At 61.2% G+C, this 16,621-nt stretch overlaps 5 protein-coding genes across 5 annotated transcripts; 3 read left to right on the top strand and 2 right to left on the bottom strand.

The window, feature by feature from the left end:
• Positions 1-503: 503 nt before the first annotated feature.
• Positions 504-1,877, top strand: MNEG_1012 (hypothetical protein; the record flags this gene model as incomplete). The annotated part of the gene is made up of 5 exons (XM_014050504.1): positions 504-603; positions 744-883; positions 984-1,127; positions 1,273-1,494; positions 1,689-1,877. The coding sequence occupies 5 exons, from the start codon at positions 504-506 to the stop codon at positions 1,875-1,877; spliced, it is 795 nt and encodes a 264-aa protein (XP_013905958.1).
• A 1,591-nt stretch (positions 1,878-3,468) lies between these two features.
• On the top strand, positions 3,469-7,837 carry MNEG_1011 (inner membrane protein; the record flags this gene model as incomplete). The annotated part of the gene is made up of 9 exons (XM_014050503.1): positions 3,469-4,191; positions 4,493-4,560; positions 4,818-4,871; positions 4,944-5,025; positions 5,275-5,412; positions 6,475-6,595; positions 6,798-6,937; positions 7,232-7,453; positions 7,649-7,837. 9 exons carry the CDS (start codon positions 3,469-3,471, stop codon positions 7,835-7,837), a joined length of 1,737 nt encoding a protein of 578 aa, XP_013905957.1.
• Positions 7,838-8,657: 820 nt separating this feature from the next.
• On the bottom strand, positions 8,658-10,087 carry MNEG_1010 (cyanate lyase; the record flags this gene model as incomplete). Its single annotated transcript, XM_014050502.1, has 5 exons — positions 8,658-8,803; positions 9,063-9,165; positions 9,353-9,517; positions 9,801-9,869; positions 10,085-10,087. 5 exons carry the CDS (start codon positions 10,085-10,087, stop codon positions 8,658-8,660), a joined length of 486 nt encoding a protein of 161 aa, XP_013905956.1.
• A 529-nt stretch (positions 10,088-10,616) lies between these two features.
• Positions 10,617-13,306, top strand: MNEG_1009 (hypothetical protein; the record flags this gene model as incomplete). Its single annotated transcript, XM_014050501.1, has 5 exons — positions 10,617-10,639; positions 11,410-11,503; positions 11,712-11,914; positions 12,159-12,776; positions 12,940-13,306. 5 exons carry the CDS (start codon positions 10,617-10,619, stop codon positions 13,304-13,306), a joined length of 1,305 nt encoding a protein of 434 aa, XP_013905955.1.
• Positions 13,307-15,231: 1,925 nt separating this feature from the next.
• MNEG_1008 (RNA-binding protein C3, CELF family) lies at positions 15,232-16,301 on the bottom strand (the record flags this gene model as incomplete). The annotated part of the gene is made up of 3 exons (XM_014050500.1): positions 15,232-15,480; positions 15,629-15,961; positions 16,266-16,301. 3 exons carry the CDS (start codon positions 16,299-16,301, stop codon positions 15,232-15,234), a joined length of 618 nt encoding a protein of 205 aa, XP_013905954.1.
• Between the last annotated feature and the right edge of the window lie 320 nt (positions 16,302-16,621).

Raw genomic sequence — 16,621 nt, 5'->3', positions numbered from 1 at the left:
TGAGCAGGGAGGAGGGGTAATGCCCACACCGATGCCTGTGATCATTCGTACAGACAGGATTGGCCAAAGCAAAAAAACATTCAACCACAGGGAAGGGCGCACCAGGTCTGAGGTGGACAACCGGTGTGCTGACGGCGGTGCGAGCTGCCACAACTGAAAGTGCCGGCGGACCTGTGCCGTCACGTCATCTTGGGGCCAGCACTCTCTTACATCAGCTCCCCCCGCCGAGTCCGCGCCATATTCAGCATCGGAAACAGTATTCTGCGGCATGTTGTGGTTACGAACACGTCAGATGCGCGTTACGAGCGGAGTAAAGCCTCGACGCATGCATGCATCATTTGCACGCAGTCCGCCCGCTAGCATTCGCCTTCATGTCGGCGCTTAATGAGCCTGATTTTGATTCTTATTATCGCTATAGTTGATGAGGCCTTCGCTCGACACGATTTCCCGGCGATTCCGCCACTACCCGCTAGGCTCGGAACCCCCAAATCACCTGTTACACAATGGCCGACACGAAGCGTGTGCAAGATGTGGAACTCGCTCACTACTCTGAGCCGGCCAAGCCCGTGTGGTCCCAGGCCATCGCGAACCCCGCGCCACTTGGTGGGTGCGCTCGCACCCAGCGACTCATCGGCAAAGTTGACCGCGGCGTTCGCAGCTCGCTTGACAATTCGCTCCCCGCACCAGGCCTGCACACATCCGAAATGGGATTGCTGCGGCCTCTGCCTCCCTCCAATCCCCAGGCCTGCTGGCGTTTGGGATGACCACATTCTTCCTGATGACGGTTGATACGCTCTGGTCGTCCAAGGTCTTTGCCAGCCAAGTCATCGGGTACGCCTACGCGTACGGTGGCTTTGCGCAGATGGTCGCCGGCGTGCTCGAGGTGCGGCCCTGTGCAAGCGCACGTGTTTGTAGCCAGGCGCGAGTGACACGAGTTGGCCGTATCGTCCTGCTGGTGATGACTTGCGATGACTCATGGACAGCAGCAGCAGCAGCAGCAGCAGCAGCAGCAGCAGCAGCAGCAGCAGCAGCAGCAGCAGCAGCAGCAGCAGCAGCAGCAGCAGCAGCAGCAGCAGCAGCAGCAGCAGGGTCGCCCATCTACGACGGCACTTTGCCAGCCTGTGCCTGTCAGCGCAGAATATCAGTACACCGCAAGTTAGCCACACTTCGTGACTGCCAACTAATGAGGGCACCGTGCTCTCAACCCCACAAAGACACCCCAATCCGTCACCATTCACCCTTTGCCATCCCCGTCCTCCCTCCCCTCTGCAGCTGCTCAAGGGCAACACCTTTGCCGGCTCCGCCTTCTTCTCCTACGGCTCCTTCTGGGCCTCGTGGGCCTTCTTCCAGACCATGGCGCGCCTGCACGCCGACTCTGGCTTCACCCCTGACGCCGGCTTCAAGGTCGGCGAGTGCATCCTGCTGGCCACCTGGGGCTTCTTCACGTTCGGCTTCTTCGTGCCCACCCTGCGCAAGAACGGCTGCCTCATGACGGTGCGCGACCGGGCGCTTTTCTGTGAGAACTGTGATACATCTGCATTGATGCGTGCCTCAGCGGATGACGAACAATCAAACAACAGCGTGTCCATGCAAAACATCATCGGCAAGCACGCTTTCCTGTTCAAACCAATCTTGCACCAAGTGGCTGACGGTGCTGTCATGTGCCACCCCAACCTTGACCTGTCCAGGTCTTTGGCAGCCTGAGCATTACGTTCTGGCTGCTGGCCGGAGGCGTCTACAGCCCCACCTGCAACCACGCCGCCGGCTACTTTGGGGCGTTCTGCGGCCTCAGCGCAGTCTACACCGCCTTTGCTGAGATCTATTTCGAGAGCCTGGGCGTCACCTTCCCCGGCCTCAAGCCCCTTCGCTTGATCTGACTGTTTGAAGACAGCTTGGAAAATGAGTCACATTACTTGCTGAGCGCTTTTCTCGGCTCTGGAAGCGCGGGGTGTGTGCGCGAGTCGGTGAGCCCCGTGCGCCCAAGCACCGCATTAGTTGAGGAGGCCTTTTGGCTCTGGGGCGCATGCGGGGGGCAGGGGCTGCGCCCCCAACGCGTCTGATTGTGCAAGTTGCGACCACTCTCAACAACATGATGATTTCCTGCTGCAACGTCTTTTCGCGGCACGCATGGCGGTGTGGTCCCGTCTCCTGCGAGTTTTGAAAGCGTGTGCATGCTGGCGTGGCTGTAGAGTTACACCAGGTACACGTTGCAGCCCTGCTGCGCTTGCGTAGCAACAGCACTGGGTCATTGCCACCTCAATTTTCTAGCCAGAGGTGGGGTTGTTTCGCCTCTGCTTTGCAGAGATAACGGACGTGAGCTGCTGCCGCACCGCAAGCTTATTTGCTGGCCTTGCGCCGCCCAATTTTGTTTTGCAGGGCTGCCTGTCGACGACCCCTACATTTGTTCAGCTTCACTTTGTGAGGTCACTTGGCATCGTGCCAGTCAATCCCATCAGCCTGCGCGTGATGAGTAACAAATCTTCACCGCCTTGTTGGGGTTTCTGCAACGGTGCAGTCTGGCAACCTCCTTGAGGCGAAGCAGCAATGTACGTTTGATGCACTGCAAGGCAGCTGGCACATGGTAAGGGCCCAATATTGCATACCACTATGAATCAAGCAGCTGCGGCCACCGGTAAGTGGCATGCTTCAAAGCATCAACCATTGTCATTCAGCGGTAAAGCACGTGGAGCCACCCTCCTGGTGACCCTGTGGTTTGGTCCTGGGCCACTGGGGAGAATATGATAGTATTCGCATGAATATCTAGCGGCTGATCACGTGCATACGCCTATCTATTGACAACCGTCGCTTTCATAACTCCGATGTAACTTCGGCACCCCCAGCTGCAACACTTGCCCGTGCTTTAGGATTTCAACCTGTCCACAACACTCGTTCTCTCAATCATTTTTCAGGGAATCTACGCGAACGTAATATTTCGCATCGCGTTGCGGCGGTCTCTCGGTCCCGTGTAACCCGACGTGCTTATCGTGGTATCGGAACGGGGGCTGTACTACCACAATCCGAGTTTAAACTAGAGGCGCTGAATTATGATGGGATGCAGGCATGGCTCTTGCAGAAGTCTGGCCGCATGGGCGCTGGCTCTGGCCGCCTTGCTGGCAGCATGTGCAGGCGTGGCAGGCGGCGACGTTGCTGCGGCGACGCTGTTGCATGGGGCCAACCTCTGCGTGCGAGGGCCGAGTTCCGCCTGCTGCGGCCTGCTGAACAGCGCCTTGGGAGACCCTGACAACCCCATAGCAAAGTAGGTGGGGCGGCTCTGTTCGGCCCACTTTCGTTATCGAGACACAACTCTGCCGCCATTTTGATGATTTGACATGCGCTTAGACAGGTGGCAGCGCAACCGTCCTATCCAGAGGACTGCTTTCTCCCGCGCTCACGCCAATCTGCCTGCACATTCGAGCACGCAGGTGCGTATGCGTCGCAAGGGTGATCGCGTCGCTCGAGCGCGCTGGGATGTCCCTACCCGACACCGTGGCCACCTGCCAAGCCGCGCGCCGCAACATGACCCTTGCGGCTGCCTTCATGGACAACCAGGCCACCACATGCCCCGCTGGCGGCGGCGGCACTGCCCACGCTGGCGGGGCCCCCGAGACGGACCGCGAACGCTCGATCGAGGCGATGGCGCCCCTGCTGCAGGCGGCCCTGGACCCCGCTGCGCCAGAGTGGGCGGCGCGCAACATAGAACAGGGGCTCGTCGGCGGCGCCGCCGGCGACGGCGTCAGCGGGCTGCTGCGCGGCCTGTCATACAACGCGCTGGTCTGGAAGCCTCTGGCCGGCGTCCTTGTTTTCGCTCTCACGCTCGCCGTGCACGTCTTGACCCGCCTCGCCCTTGGCCGCAAGCTTGAGGGGTTGGGCCTGGAGCAACAGCTCGTCTCGTCGCAGCACGCGCTGTTCGTGGCTGTGTTTGCTATCCAGATTGTCCCCTTCACGTACTTGGCCGCGGAGTTCCTGTTCAAGCGCTGGACCGCCGCCTACTTTGTCGGCGACGACCGCCACGCGTGCGCGCTCGGCGCGATGGTGGGGTTCATGATCGTGTCCCACGCCTACCTGTACTGCATGGAGAGCGGCCTGCGCGTGCTGATTAAGCCGAGCCCGCTGCTGCTGGTCCACCACGCGCTGTTCTTCCTGCTGCTGGCGTGCGGCCTGTGGCTGGGTCCCAGCATGCTCCTCATAAAGGTGTGGGGCAGGGGGGGGTGTAACCAGGGACTCCCTGCTTGGGGTGAGACACTGGGGCCGGCCGCAAGCAGCTGCAGCAGCATGTTTGACTCTGGGGTGAGATAGCATGTGCTTGTGCACGCTGTGCAATAACGGGGTGGTGGGGCTCGAGTGAACTCAGAGGCTGGACACACGTCACGCACGTGGTTAGATTTCGCTGCTTCACACGGTCAGCGCCTTGCCTCGAAGCCGCGACGCTCCCTGCGCATGCGCTCTTGCGTCATCACCTGACACGACATACATGTCCCCTTCGTTCACGCAGGCGACTCTTGTTCTGGACTTGGGGGCGGTCCATGAGTTGCCGCTGTATGTTGCCCTGCTTGTCTACAGGTGTGCACGGGAGGCGCAGGGATGAGAATAGGAGGCGCTGGGGATGAAGACTCTAGGGTGGACGCACGGCGCTCCCTGCCTTGTAGCACGGACTGCGACGGGGCTGTTAGTTGTTCGCAAGATAGTGACGCAGCTTGGCAAGCTGGGCCGCCGACAGCTGGCGCGCTGAGTCGCCTGCTGGGGTTGAGCATTGCTATAACCGTGCTAAGCCGTCTTTGACCACAGTTTATGCCCCTCCATCATATTGTGCTGCCCAGGCTGAGCAAGAGCACGCGCTTGATTCGTGGCTTCCTTGTGGGCGGCCTGGCCTGGTACGGCCTGACGCGGCTCGTGCAGACGGCACTACTTCTGTGCCTCCTGATCGTGGCTGATCCTGCGCTCAGGGCCACGGCGCCCTACATCATATTCGCAGTCGTGTGCGCAGCCCTGTCTGGTGTGCAGGCCTACACTTTTGTCATCTACGCGGTGAGCTGCCTTGGAACAGGGTTAGACAGCCGGGGCGAACAAGGGGCGAAGGAAGTGCAGCTCGGCCGGGCGTAGCTGCCGGTGCCAAGCACAGCAGGCGGGCAAAACGGAACGTAGGGTGAACACGCCAGCCCCGCAGGTGTTGCGGCATCGACGTGCCTTTGATATGTGCTTCCACTCTTACGCCAACCCACGGCTGGCGAAGCCCTCGGCTCAAACGCCTCGCGCTTCACGGTCGTGATCTCACAGGGCATGTACAGGCGCGCTGGCAAGAGCGTGAACTCAATCAGCGCACCCCTCGGCATGGCGCAGCCCAAGCTGTCACAAACCGTGCTGATGCTCAAGGCGGCAGCAAACGGCAGTGACAGTGGCAGCGGCGATACACAGGTGTGCTGATGACGGACCACTGTGTGTGTCGGCCATGGCGCTTAGCGCTCGCGAGTAGCCATGCTGGTCGCCAACAGATGCTGCTAGGTGTGGTATGCACACCAGGCATGCGACGGGCAGAACATGCACGTACTATACAGGATGTTTATCTCAGTGGCCAGGGGATTATGCGTGTTAACTAGTGCTGGGATTCTGTGGCACCGCAATGTTCAACGCCGGCAACGATCGCTCTGCTCAATCACATCCGTCCTGCTCTGGCTGTCAATCATGATTGGGCAACCCATGCGCTGAGGAAAAAGTCGCAAGGCCACTGGTCTGCTTGATCACATGTGCATTCCTCGTCACCCAAACCCCAGCTCCCGATACATCACGAGTCACCGAACTGCCGTTTGCATTAAGCTGCGGCAGATTTATTTTGCTGGTCTGTCAAAAAGCGCTTCTGAAATGATGGATGGGCACTACACTTTTCAGGTGTTTCTTACCAACAGGGATGAATACAACCTTGATATAGGCGCTGTATCAACATATTTTTAACCTGCGCTGCGTGCACATGCTGTTGCTGTGAGTTTGGCAATGGTGGTGATGTGCCGACTCCAACAGTGGCAGCACAGAGACAGCTTCACTTCCGACCTTACCTAGGGCAACTTGTACAACATTGGCACAGAAGCTGGAATAGCAATAAAGAGTTTGGCACGGCTACAGAACAACAAATTAGCAACATACCGGTACGCTTGATCCTGAGATACGTACAGCAGGGGGCAGCACACCCCACATGAAATGCAGTAGCTGGCATGCAACCATGTTCGCACCACATGAAATTCACGATGAAATATCAGTTTGTCAAGATCGTTGCAAGTTTACCACACACTCCACAACGTGCGCCCCTTCAGGTTCTCGGCTGGTTTCGGGTGCTTGATAACGTGCGCCGAGCGTGCTGCAACGCATTACAAAAGAAATTGATCACATTCATAATCACAAAACAAGATATCTGAGCCGCCCTATCAGCCCAAACCGATCAATCGCTACATTAGGATCCTCTACCCCTCCGCCTCGACTGACCAGATGGCGGGCAAGGATAGTCGCCAGCCACAGGATGTTGAGTCCAACTACTCGCAGGCTCGCGATCCTGAACGTGCAGCTTCGGTGGTATGGACCCAGGCGATTGGCAACCCGGCGCCCCTGGGTAAGACCGCCAATGCTGCGGCCCATGCTGCAGCCTGAGGCGGCATGCTGCATGGGGCGAGTGCTGCTGCAGTTCAACCCTACCAAGGCTTAGAACAGCCCTCAAACATCTCAAATTGCAGCAACATGCAAGACGGTCAAGGTCACACTTGACCCTTGTGTGCAAAGACCATCGCGTCACCCCCCCTGGTCCATGCGCACAGGGCTGCTGGCGTTTGGGATGACCACGTTCTTCCTCATGACGGTTGACACCCTCTGGTCATCCAAGGTTTTTGCGGGCACAGTCATCGGGTATGCCTACGCGTACGGCGGCTTTGCACAGATGGTTGCCGGCGTGCTCGAGGTGCGTGACGCATTGTTTGGGCGTTTGTTGGCACTGCCTGGCGTTTAAATGCTCTTGCCAGGGATGCCCCTGCCATATGGAGCCAGCAGCGCCTGGAAACACGTAGAGTCGAGCACACCTTGCCGAATGCCCGCGCACTGCGCGGGCTTGGCAAGCCCCAAAGGCTACTGCTCCCAGCTTGCACACCCCTGCACATGCAGGCTTGGTGGCCTCCTTTGCGAGCCCCCCCCCTCAATGGCTCACCTCCACTTCCTGTGTCCTGCCCCTTCCTCTGATGTCCCCTCCCCTCTGCAGCTGCTCAAGGGCAACACCTTTGCCGGCTCCGCCTTCTTCTCCTATGGCTCCTTCTGGATCTCATGGGCTTTCTTCCAGACCATGACGCGCCTGCACGCCGACTCTGGCTTCACCCCTGACGCCGGCTTCAAGGTCGGCGAGTGCATCCTGCTGGCTACCTGGGGCTTCTTCACGTTCGGCTTCTTCGTGCCCACCCTGCGCAAGAACGGCTGCCTCATGACGGTGAGCCTTCCTTGCCGCATGCACTGCGTGGGCTGTTGCGCGCATCGGTGTCGTCAATAGCATGCAAGGTGTTCATTTGGTGGCTCGGCAGGGTGTGGACCGGCTAGAGAACCCCTGCCGACACAATTAGCAGCTTACCATCTTGCTTTTTGCACCGTCATGACCAAATGCATTGTGCCCAAACCAAACCCCCAGGTCTTTGGCAGCCTGAGCATTACGTTTTGGCTGCTGGCCGGGGGCGTCTACAGCCCCACCTGCAACCACGCCGCCGGCTACTTTGGCGCGTTCTGCGGCCTCAGTGCCATCTACACCGCCTTTGCTGAGCTGTGGCAAGAGAGCCTGGGTGTCACCTTCCCCGGACTCACGCCTGTCCGCTTCATCTAGGTGGCAGCGACCTGCGGACGTAGCTTCAGCCAGGCGTGCCCAGTGCTGCGCCGTTGCGCGGCGCTGGGCGGTTGCGCCTGACTAGGCTCAGAGACCATGGCGCATTACGATTTTGATGGGTTTTGTGCATGCATGTATGCATGCCAATACAGGCCGCCGCGATGCAGGTGCTGGGGCAGTGTGCGGTTTGAGTGGCCAACACCTACAGACTACAATTCCCGAACACAGCCACCACAGCCTTGGCACACTTTCTGTAGGACAGGCCATTCGGTAGTGCAGGTCTATCAACAAAACTTTTTCCAGCTGCACGCACGAGCACGTCAGCAGCGTCTTGAACCAACAGGTGGCAAGTTCATCAGCAGATGTGAGTGGCCATAGTGTTGCCATTTTCTGCGCACAGTGCCATCTCTATTACTTGCAGACATGTTTTAGGAACGTACAGCAATTACTTTAAACAAATGTCCCTTTGTTACACGTTGCGCGTGCTTGCAGGATTCAACGTTGGTCATTGATACAACTGCGGGTCTTTGGCTGTCCATGATAGGGAAGATGAAATAAACAGGGCAAGGGCACAAATGCAGTCCGTTACGGCATGTGTATCCTTGTCGTCAGCAAACGTTGGCGCTCTTGTCATGCGTTCGTGCGCTGAGCAATATTACCAGCAACCTGACATGTGTAGAGGAGAGGGATGGCAAGCAGTGGCAGCGGTGATGGCTGATTGGTGGAGGTGGAAGGTTCGGCAGTGTTGAGCAGCTCTGTATTTGCGTATGATGCCCTGAGCGCAAGGGCAACACACGCATGATCCCAAACCCCTGTGCCATCACGGGCTGGCAGCCCCGAGCAGCAGTCGACTGCCAGCACGGCCCACCTTCTGTTCGGTGTAAGGCAGGAATTTGCCATTGAAGGTGATGATGATGCGGGGCTCCCCCTCAAGGCCCACCGCCTTGTCCACCGTCGCGTAAAACCCTGTGTGTGGGTCAACAGAACGACGCATTGCAATTGGCATGCTGAGGAATGGCTGCGGCAGCCGCGGCGGTGATCAACAAAAGCAGCTCATTTCTTTACTTGCGCACGGCCACACTTCCTGCCACATCAACGTGGGTTGCATCCTCAGCCAGCTGACCTGCGCACAACTCCTTCGATTGGCAACAGGCACAAACTGCCCCATCCGCTTCATTATAGACAGGAAGCACCCCCCCCCCTCCCGCCGCCCCCGGGCGCCCACCAATTGCGCTCATGATGCCGTCCCCGCAGTGCTCGTTGATGAGCGCCTTGATGCTGTCGCCGCTGTGGCAGAGCGCCTCGTACACCCGGTACAGGGAGGGCTCCTGCAGAGCATGGCCGCGGGGGGCAGAACTGAGGCTGAAACCAAGTGCCAAGGACGGTGAAAAGGGGGAAGAAAACCTCGGTTTCCCCCAGTTTCGTCTTCAGTGGATTATGTTGCTTTACCCCTTTGCACCGCCTAGCTGCGGTCCCTGTGGGCACCCTGCGCGCGCGTTATTGGCAAAACCCCACCTGCAGGACCTCTGGGCTGAACGACCTGTGCGGCACGCGCTGCATCACCGCCACATCATCGTCCGTCAGCGCGGGGACCGCCTTGCGCAGCGCGGCCACGGTGTTGGGCTGCAGCTGCTGCTGGTTGTAGAACAGCTGGGCGGTGTACACGTTGGTCAGGCCGACCTGGGGTGGTTGATTGGTGGTTGGTTGTTGGTTGGTTGATGGTTGTTTGGTGCTTGGTTGGTGGTTGGTTGGGAGTAGGTGAGACCGACAGCTGGCACCTCTTTTCTGCTGCTGACGCACGCTGATGCACGCTCGATCCTGCTGCTGGTCCATCCAGCCAGGAGGTGCAGGCTGCAGAACCGCCATGTTCCCTGAACCACTCTCCACACACCACCCTGCACGCCTGCACCCTGCATCCGGCCTCCACGCGCCACCCCAGCCCTGTCCCGCCGAAACCAATCACCTCGTTGGCGATCTGGCTGAAGGTCTTCCCGCTCTTCTCCTTGGCGGCAATCAGCCGCTCAACCTTGCCCTGGGTTGAGAGCGGGGGTATTCAAGCCCGCCGGTGCTTGATGTGCACCAATTGGCTTCACTCGCGATTGGCAACCGAATGGGGCTATGGAGCTCAGAAGCTAGACAAGGTCTGGGATGTAAAATTCATGAACAGCCCAAGCACCCTGGGGCACCTGCTGACAACATGCCGCGTTGAGTGCAGCCCATGGTACGCTGTTGCCGCCCGCCGCCCACCATCTTGTCATCAATTGACGGTGGCAGCGCGGGGCGGCCGACGGCAGCGCCCGCGCTTGCGCACACACCAGCACCGCCCTGCTGCGTGGGTGGAGCACTCATCAGACCTGGGCGATTGCAGCAAGGAGGTCGCAGCAGCGCGTTTGGTTCGTGCTTGGCAAGAACTGTGCAAATTTGCAAAATGTGTGAGCTTTGATGTGACCGAGCTGTGCATGTCCCCCCTCAATGGGACCCAAGTAGTGGTCCCTTGGGCCCACCGGGGCATGTGAGGGGTGCCTCATCATGGATCGTCACCTCGGGCGCTAGCCCAGGGCAGCGCTGCTGCCGGCGCCGGCGCCGCGCAAATATTCCAACCGGCAGATGTGTGCCACAGTAGGTGGTCAAATTTCCCACCGCAGGCTCTAAGGACACCGCGGCCAAACCTGCCGAGTGCCGACAAGCCCAAAAGCGATCTGCGATGTCACGTGAACGGACGATATATGATATGGTAACACTGTACGCTAAACAAGGAAGGCGAAGTACCAGTGCTGATATGCACTCGATACAGCTTTGGCAGTGCGTAAAGCGTCTGCTGCAGCCGCATCGGCGATAGTGTACGGTAATCACCTGGACAACCAGCCACGTCGCGAGAGTACGGATTTGCGTGCTACCTGACAGATATACACCCCGTTTTTCGACGTTGCGCGTCAGACGCGTGCACACATCAGGGCAGAAACCGCAAGCTGCTTGAACAGACCTCCGCTACTTGTACTAGGCTGCCGAGCCTTTCCATGGAGCAATGGGATCAAGAACCGCGAGCAGTATTGGTGCACATCGATGCGGAAGGGGCACACGGCAATCACTGGACGCAGCACTTGCAGAGCAGCAGCGGCAGTGATTCCATCACTCTCGGTCAAAGCGCAACCAGCCATGTCGGCAGCAAAGGGGGGGCCGCATCGCCGCCACCCGCGGTGTTCATCCCACGGCTGATCAGCAGCCCTAGTGGCGCGCCACCATCGCGCTCCCCGGGACGGGGCCGGTATGCCACTGCCGCACACCTGCCCACGCCGCCCGCCACGGTCAAGCCGTCGCAGCGGCCAGTGTGGCAGAGCCCCTCCAAGAAAAACATTGAGAAGTGAGCTGCGCACCCGGGCTCCAACGCCGCGCCCTCACTGGCTCGCCGTGGCGGCGCGTGCCTGTGGTGCGATGCCTTGTCCCAACAGCTGTCTGTGCTAGCGGCCACCGCTGCCGCCCTCCTGCCTCCGGCCCCCAGTACCGGGTGCACAATCATGGACCCCTAAACCACCACACTTTGATAATTGTGATCCTGGACTGCGCCGCCACAGCGAGGAGCGCGAGCATGAGCAGAACATCGCGGCGTTTGAGCGGCATGCGGCGACGTACCGTTGCCACGTGAACGACCGCTGCCACCACCACCAGGTGCGCGCGGAATCCTTTACCAGGGGAAGCTGCTGAGATATTGTGCCAGATGACCTTAGCACGCAACCGGAGCCACTCTCTCAACATCAGCAAGCAGCCATGGCCCGCACCTCAAGCCTGAAATCATGCGGCGGCTTCCCGCTGACCGCACCCCCCTCCCCTCGCCCGCGCCACCAAACACGTCACTCACCCTGCCGTGGCCACGCAGCCCGCGCTGGGCGGCGAGCAGAGGTGGCCCTTCAGAGGAGCACCCCTGCGGCGCACGCCCGCGGGCGCGGGCGCGGCGGGCGATGCTGGTTCGGGCTGCGCCGTGGTGTTTGATCCCATCCTTTCAGAGGTCAGGGTAGTGGCCTCTGGCTTCGAGGCTGAGCGCCTGGCGGCGGCGGGGGCGCAGCTGCAGCGGCCGTTGAGGTGCGCACGGTCAGGGGCTGGCAGGCGCTCTGTGTGCGAGCGCTTGCGTGGGTGTTGATATGAATTCACAACGGGCAAAGGCTCAACTGCTTCCGGGCTGCAGTGTTTGTAGTACGACACCTGGGGCCATATTTGCAGTCGACGTCACCAGGGTTGATGCCAGCGCCCAGATGCGGCCGGCAAGGCGGCGTACTGATCACTCTCACGCACTGCTGTGCTGTCGCGTGACGCGTGCGCCCCGCAGCGCTCCCCTGCTTCGCCCTGCCAGCCGCGGCGTTGGCAGCTACTCGGCAGCTGCCGCGGCGCGCCTGGAGTACAACCTGCAGCGGCAGCTGCTCCTGGATGGTCGCTCGGGCGCAGCTGCCGCTGCACGTCCCGCCACAGCGGCCGCCGTGCGCCCGGGCACTGCCGGGCCATGCGGCGGCGGCCGCGCCAAGGGCTGGGCGGCCGGGGTTCAGGGGCGGTACGATCCCCTGCGGCACTCATGGGTTGTGCCGCCCTCCATGGACGCGACGGCGCAGCAGTACAAGCAGAGGGAGGGGGACAGGCTGCTGGGAAGGATAGGCATCAAGTGCGCTGCGCCGCTGCGGACCGACGGGCACGGGGCAGCAGCTGCAGCAGCGGCGGCAGAGAGCGGCTCCACAGACGCGGCCGCGACGGGTGGCATGGCGCTCGACCATGGGCCCAGGGGGTCAGGCTCAGGCGCAGCTGCGGACCAGGGGGCGCCTTTGCTGGACGTGGACGCGTCGGGGGCGCCGCGGGCCAGGAGTCCTGTGCGCAACCCCATCACCGGCGCCGGCATGCCCGACCCGACCTTCAAGCTGTCCAGCGGCCGGCATGGCATCGTGGCGGGCGACAGCTGGTGAGGGCTTCGGGCAAAGTGCTCTGTCACAGCAGCAGCCACTTTATGTAGGCGCCCACACACACTCAACCACCAACATACCCACACAGAACGAACCTTCACCCCCTAGAGCGTCCATGCATCACTCAAACCCCTCCCAACAAAACGCGCCGCAACCTCCCAGGGGCAGCTACGACGTGTTCCGACACGAGTACACGGCGCCGCCCTCTGACGCTAGGTTCCGCCACCAGGAGGACCTCACAGAGCGCCGCGCCTTCATCAGCGGCCACGGCCTCAGGCGCGTCCCCCTGCCGGCGAGGCAGGGCGTGTACGACCCGATCAAGGGCACGTGGGTCGTGCCGCCCCGCGACGCGAGGTGCGTTAGGGGCCTGGAGTTTGCGCCCCGCGGCGCGGGATCCTCCCCAGGCGGCGAGGCCGCCGCGCACGGCCGCGGCGAGCCGCCGCAGCGCGGCGCGCGGGGCGGCGAGGCGCGGGGGACGTTCATTTTCGCGCGGCGCAACGGCGGCAGCCCTAGCGGCGGGCTGGTATGAAGTGAAGGGCCGCTTCAACGCTTTTGGTGTTGGTCTCCCTGATGAACGCGGGGGAACGGTTGCCTCCAGATTGGGATTTCAAGGAATCCAGCCCAAGGTTGGCAACGGCCTGCAGAAGGTCAGCCGGCCTGCTCTGCGTTTTGGGCCGGCGCTTTTGTGGGGCTGCGCCTCTCATTGCGACCTTTTGCTGTCTTCCTCACTGTCACGGTGACTGCAGCACGCACACCCCTGCGCCACCCTGTAGGCGCCTGGCAGTTACCATGGGGCAGCGTTTGCGCCAGGCATTGCGCCCGAGCGTGCCGGCATGACCTCTTGCCGAGTCTCACGTCTTCTCGCTTCATCCCTTTCAGCCGGTGCATGCCACTTCTTTGGAATGTCAGTCACACATACATCTGTGTGTGTGGTTGCCCAGCCGCACCAAGCGTGCAGCAGATGCGCGCCCTCCCGAGCTGCGGCGCTGCAACCGTGCCGACGTCACCACCTCGCAGAAATGACGATTACTGACGCACCCATGACTAAGCGGCATCCTCACATACCCGATTGCTTACATCCTATCACACCATATCGCAATGACCAGGACCATTTGGGGACATACATAAGCAATGAGGCACCGCACTGGCCAGTCTGAGTTGTGGGGGTGGTCTGTTTTGCTACACACATGATGTCTTGACCACCAACTAGGGTTGCGCGCTCTTGCCGTTGCGCAACGCCGCCGGTCCATTCGTTATCCTTTTGCTTGCAGGCGCCAAGCAGTGCGCCCATTCCGTACGGTTCACATGGCCTAGTGTCGCCAAAGCGCACCGCACTGCCGCCGCCCGACCTACCCCTCCGCGCGATTGCGTGCCTGTGCAACCACAAAACACTGTGTGCCGACCAAATCGCACGGAGGGAGCTTTTGCTGTGCCACTCCCGTCCGAGCTCAACGTCGCAAGGACCCATCCGTTTGACCAGCTCATGATGCTTCCTGTTGTGTTCGCGCAGCACCCTTGCCGCCTCGCGCTGCTATGCTCCCTTGCGCCGGGGGCCCATGCCCGGGATGTCTGGACCCGGGAAGCAGGTGCCAAGATCAATCCCTCGAATATCCTCAAATGGGGGTGTCTGGTAACATGCGAGTTGATGCTGCTATTGACTGGCCCATCTAAACTGGCGTCTCCGAACCAAAAGCCAGGCCGGTTTGGATGGGCTGACAGTGCCAGCCACCAGTACAATACTCAACCTTAGTGCTTGTCTGCGTCACGTGCAGTGGCTAGTTCAAGGGGGTTTACACAAGACATTCAGTGCTGGGGGGAGACATAAGGTTTGTGGAAGGCGCCCTGATGGGGCCATCAAGAATGGAGATGCAAGCGCAAGCATGCACAGCATGCCCATGAAACGGCAAGGCGTGGGGCCGCCCCACCCAACGAGCCGAACATATGCTTTCTATGCAACACAGACAATTATGGAAATCGGGTGTAGCCGGCTGCGGCATATCAATGAATGCGCTGGTTTGTGCGTGCGCCGCTGCTGGAAAGGCCCCCTTCCAGACCATACGCTCCTGCCCCGCGCCGCGCCGACAGCGGGTCTCTGCGCTTGCGCGACAGGGAGCCACGTGCCACACAAGCGCTCAAATCCCGCGCTCAAATCCCGGCGCTTGCGCCCAAGAATCCCTGTGCAGCTCAAAACAAAGCCCTTGTCCCAAATGCGAGCTGTGAGCGAGCGGCGCCGGCGCACCGGTTTGCGCAGTGTGATGGGAGCAGCCAACAGTGCGCAATTTGACAAACACGCAACCCCAATTACCCCAGGCCCAATTGCTCCCTCGCCGCACCTGGCGCGCCGCCGCTGTGGCGGGGCCGCGCATGGCAACACAGGCGAGGACCGGGCCAGGCTGGGCCGGCACAGGAGGGGCCGGGCGCACCCCAGGGAGCGACAGCCGCCTGGCGCCTCTGTCAGCGCCCCTTGTTGTCGGCCCACCGCACGGTCAGCGCGCGCGCCCGTGGATCGCTCGGGACAACAGCGCCGTTGGCCCCCTCAATCGCCGCCTGCGCCTCTGCGCGGCTGGAGTATGTGAGGAAGGCGTAGCCGCGGCTGCGCCCGTCAGTGCGGGGCAACGCGAGCTCCAATATTGTGCCGAATTGTGCGAAGAAGGGGTGCAGCTGATCCTCTGTCAGGTCGAAGCTGATCTGGCCAACAAACAGCTGCAAAGGAGGCGGCAGGGGACGGGGTGTTGGGAGCTGGTGAGCTGAGGTTGGCGGAGGAGAAAGGCCAAGGGCGAGAGCCGCCTAACGCGAGACTGTGCAGAGGGTCCAGAGTAGCGGGTCCTGCCGCCGCCTGGCGATGCCTCACCTTCCATTGCTTGGCCGCTGCAAGCGCGCCGCCATGGCCCGCGGCGGCCGGGCCGCCCGCCATCGCCATGGGGCCGCCCATGCCTGGCATCATCATCATCCCGCCGCCGCCCATCGCAATGGATGCCCCTGGCATCGGCATGGGCATGCCCATGAAGCCCGGCGCCATCCCCATAGCCATGCTCGGCATCGGGAGGGGCATCCCAGCCATCATGCCGCGCGAAGGGTCGTAGCCGCCGCCGCTGCCTGTGGCGCCACTGCTGCCCGGGCCGCCTGGCTGCTTGGGGCCCATCATGGGCACGCCCATGGGGCCACCCATGCCCACCATCATGCCCTGTGGGGGTCAAGGGTGATGAGTCGACACGTTGAGCGTTGCAGGGGGTCCTCAACAGCTGGCACACCAAAGGGGGGAGGGTGAAACCACCATACGCGGCTGCCTCGACGCAAGCATGCGCTGTCCCTCGGCGCGCGCCCAGGTCATAGCCACTGTGTCCAGGAGGTTGGCAATCACACTCAGTGTTGACGTGCGGCAGACACCTTACCAGGCCCAAATCCCTCCAATCGCACCCAACTCACCCTTACCCCTCCCCTCCCCTGCCCTATCACACCCTTACCCTCGCCACGCAAGCCCACCCCACCTGCATGCCAGGCATCATCATAGGGTTCATCACCATGGGCCCCATACCCATCACCCCCTGGACCAATGGCAAACAGACCGCGCGGGCAGTGGGCGTGTCAGGGTGAGTGGGCGAGGGGGCGTCTCTGGTGATGGGGCTGTCGCGGCGGCTGTGCAGGCCAGCGGCAATGCCCAGCCCAGCGGGACACGCCTGCACAGCGGTGCAGCGCATCCATGCCTTTTGCGGCTCGCCCAGGCCCTCTAAGTCTGACCAAGGCCTGAGATTCTCCCGCTGTAACCAAGCGTGCGGCTGCGGCGCCCACCATCATCATAGGGTTCATCATGGGACCAACCATCATCGGCGGCTGGGAGTGGGGG

The sequence above is a fragment of the Monoraphidium neglectum genome (genome assembly GCF_000611645.1).
Source record: "Monoraphidium neglectum strain SAG 48.87 unplaced genomic scaffold scaffold00094, whole genome shotgun sequence".
NCBI classification, from domain to species: Eukaryota; Viridiplantae; Chlorophyta; class Chlorophyceae; order Sphaeropleales; family Selenastraceae; genus Monoraphidium; species Monoraphidium neglectum.
Note: the sequence above shows the minus strand (reverse complement) of the source record. Positions and strands in the feature narration are given on the sequence as shown.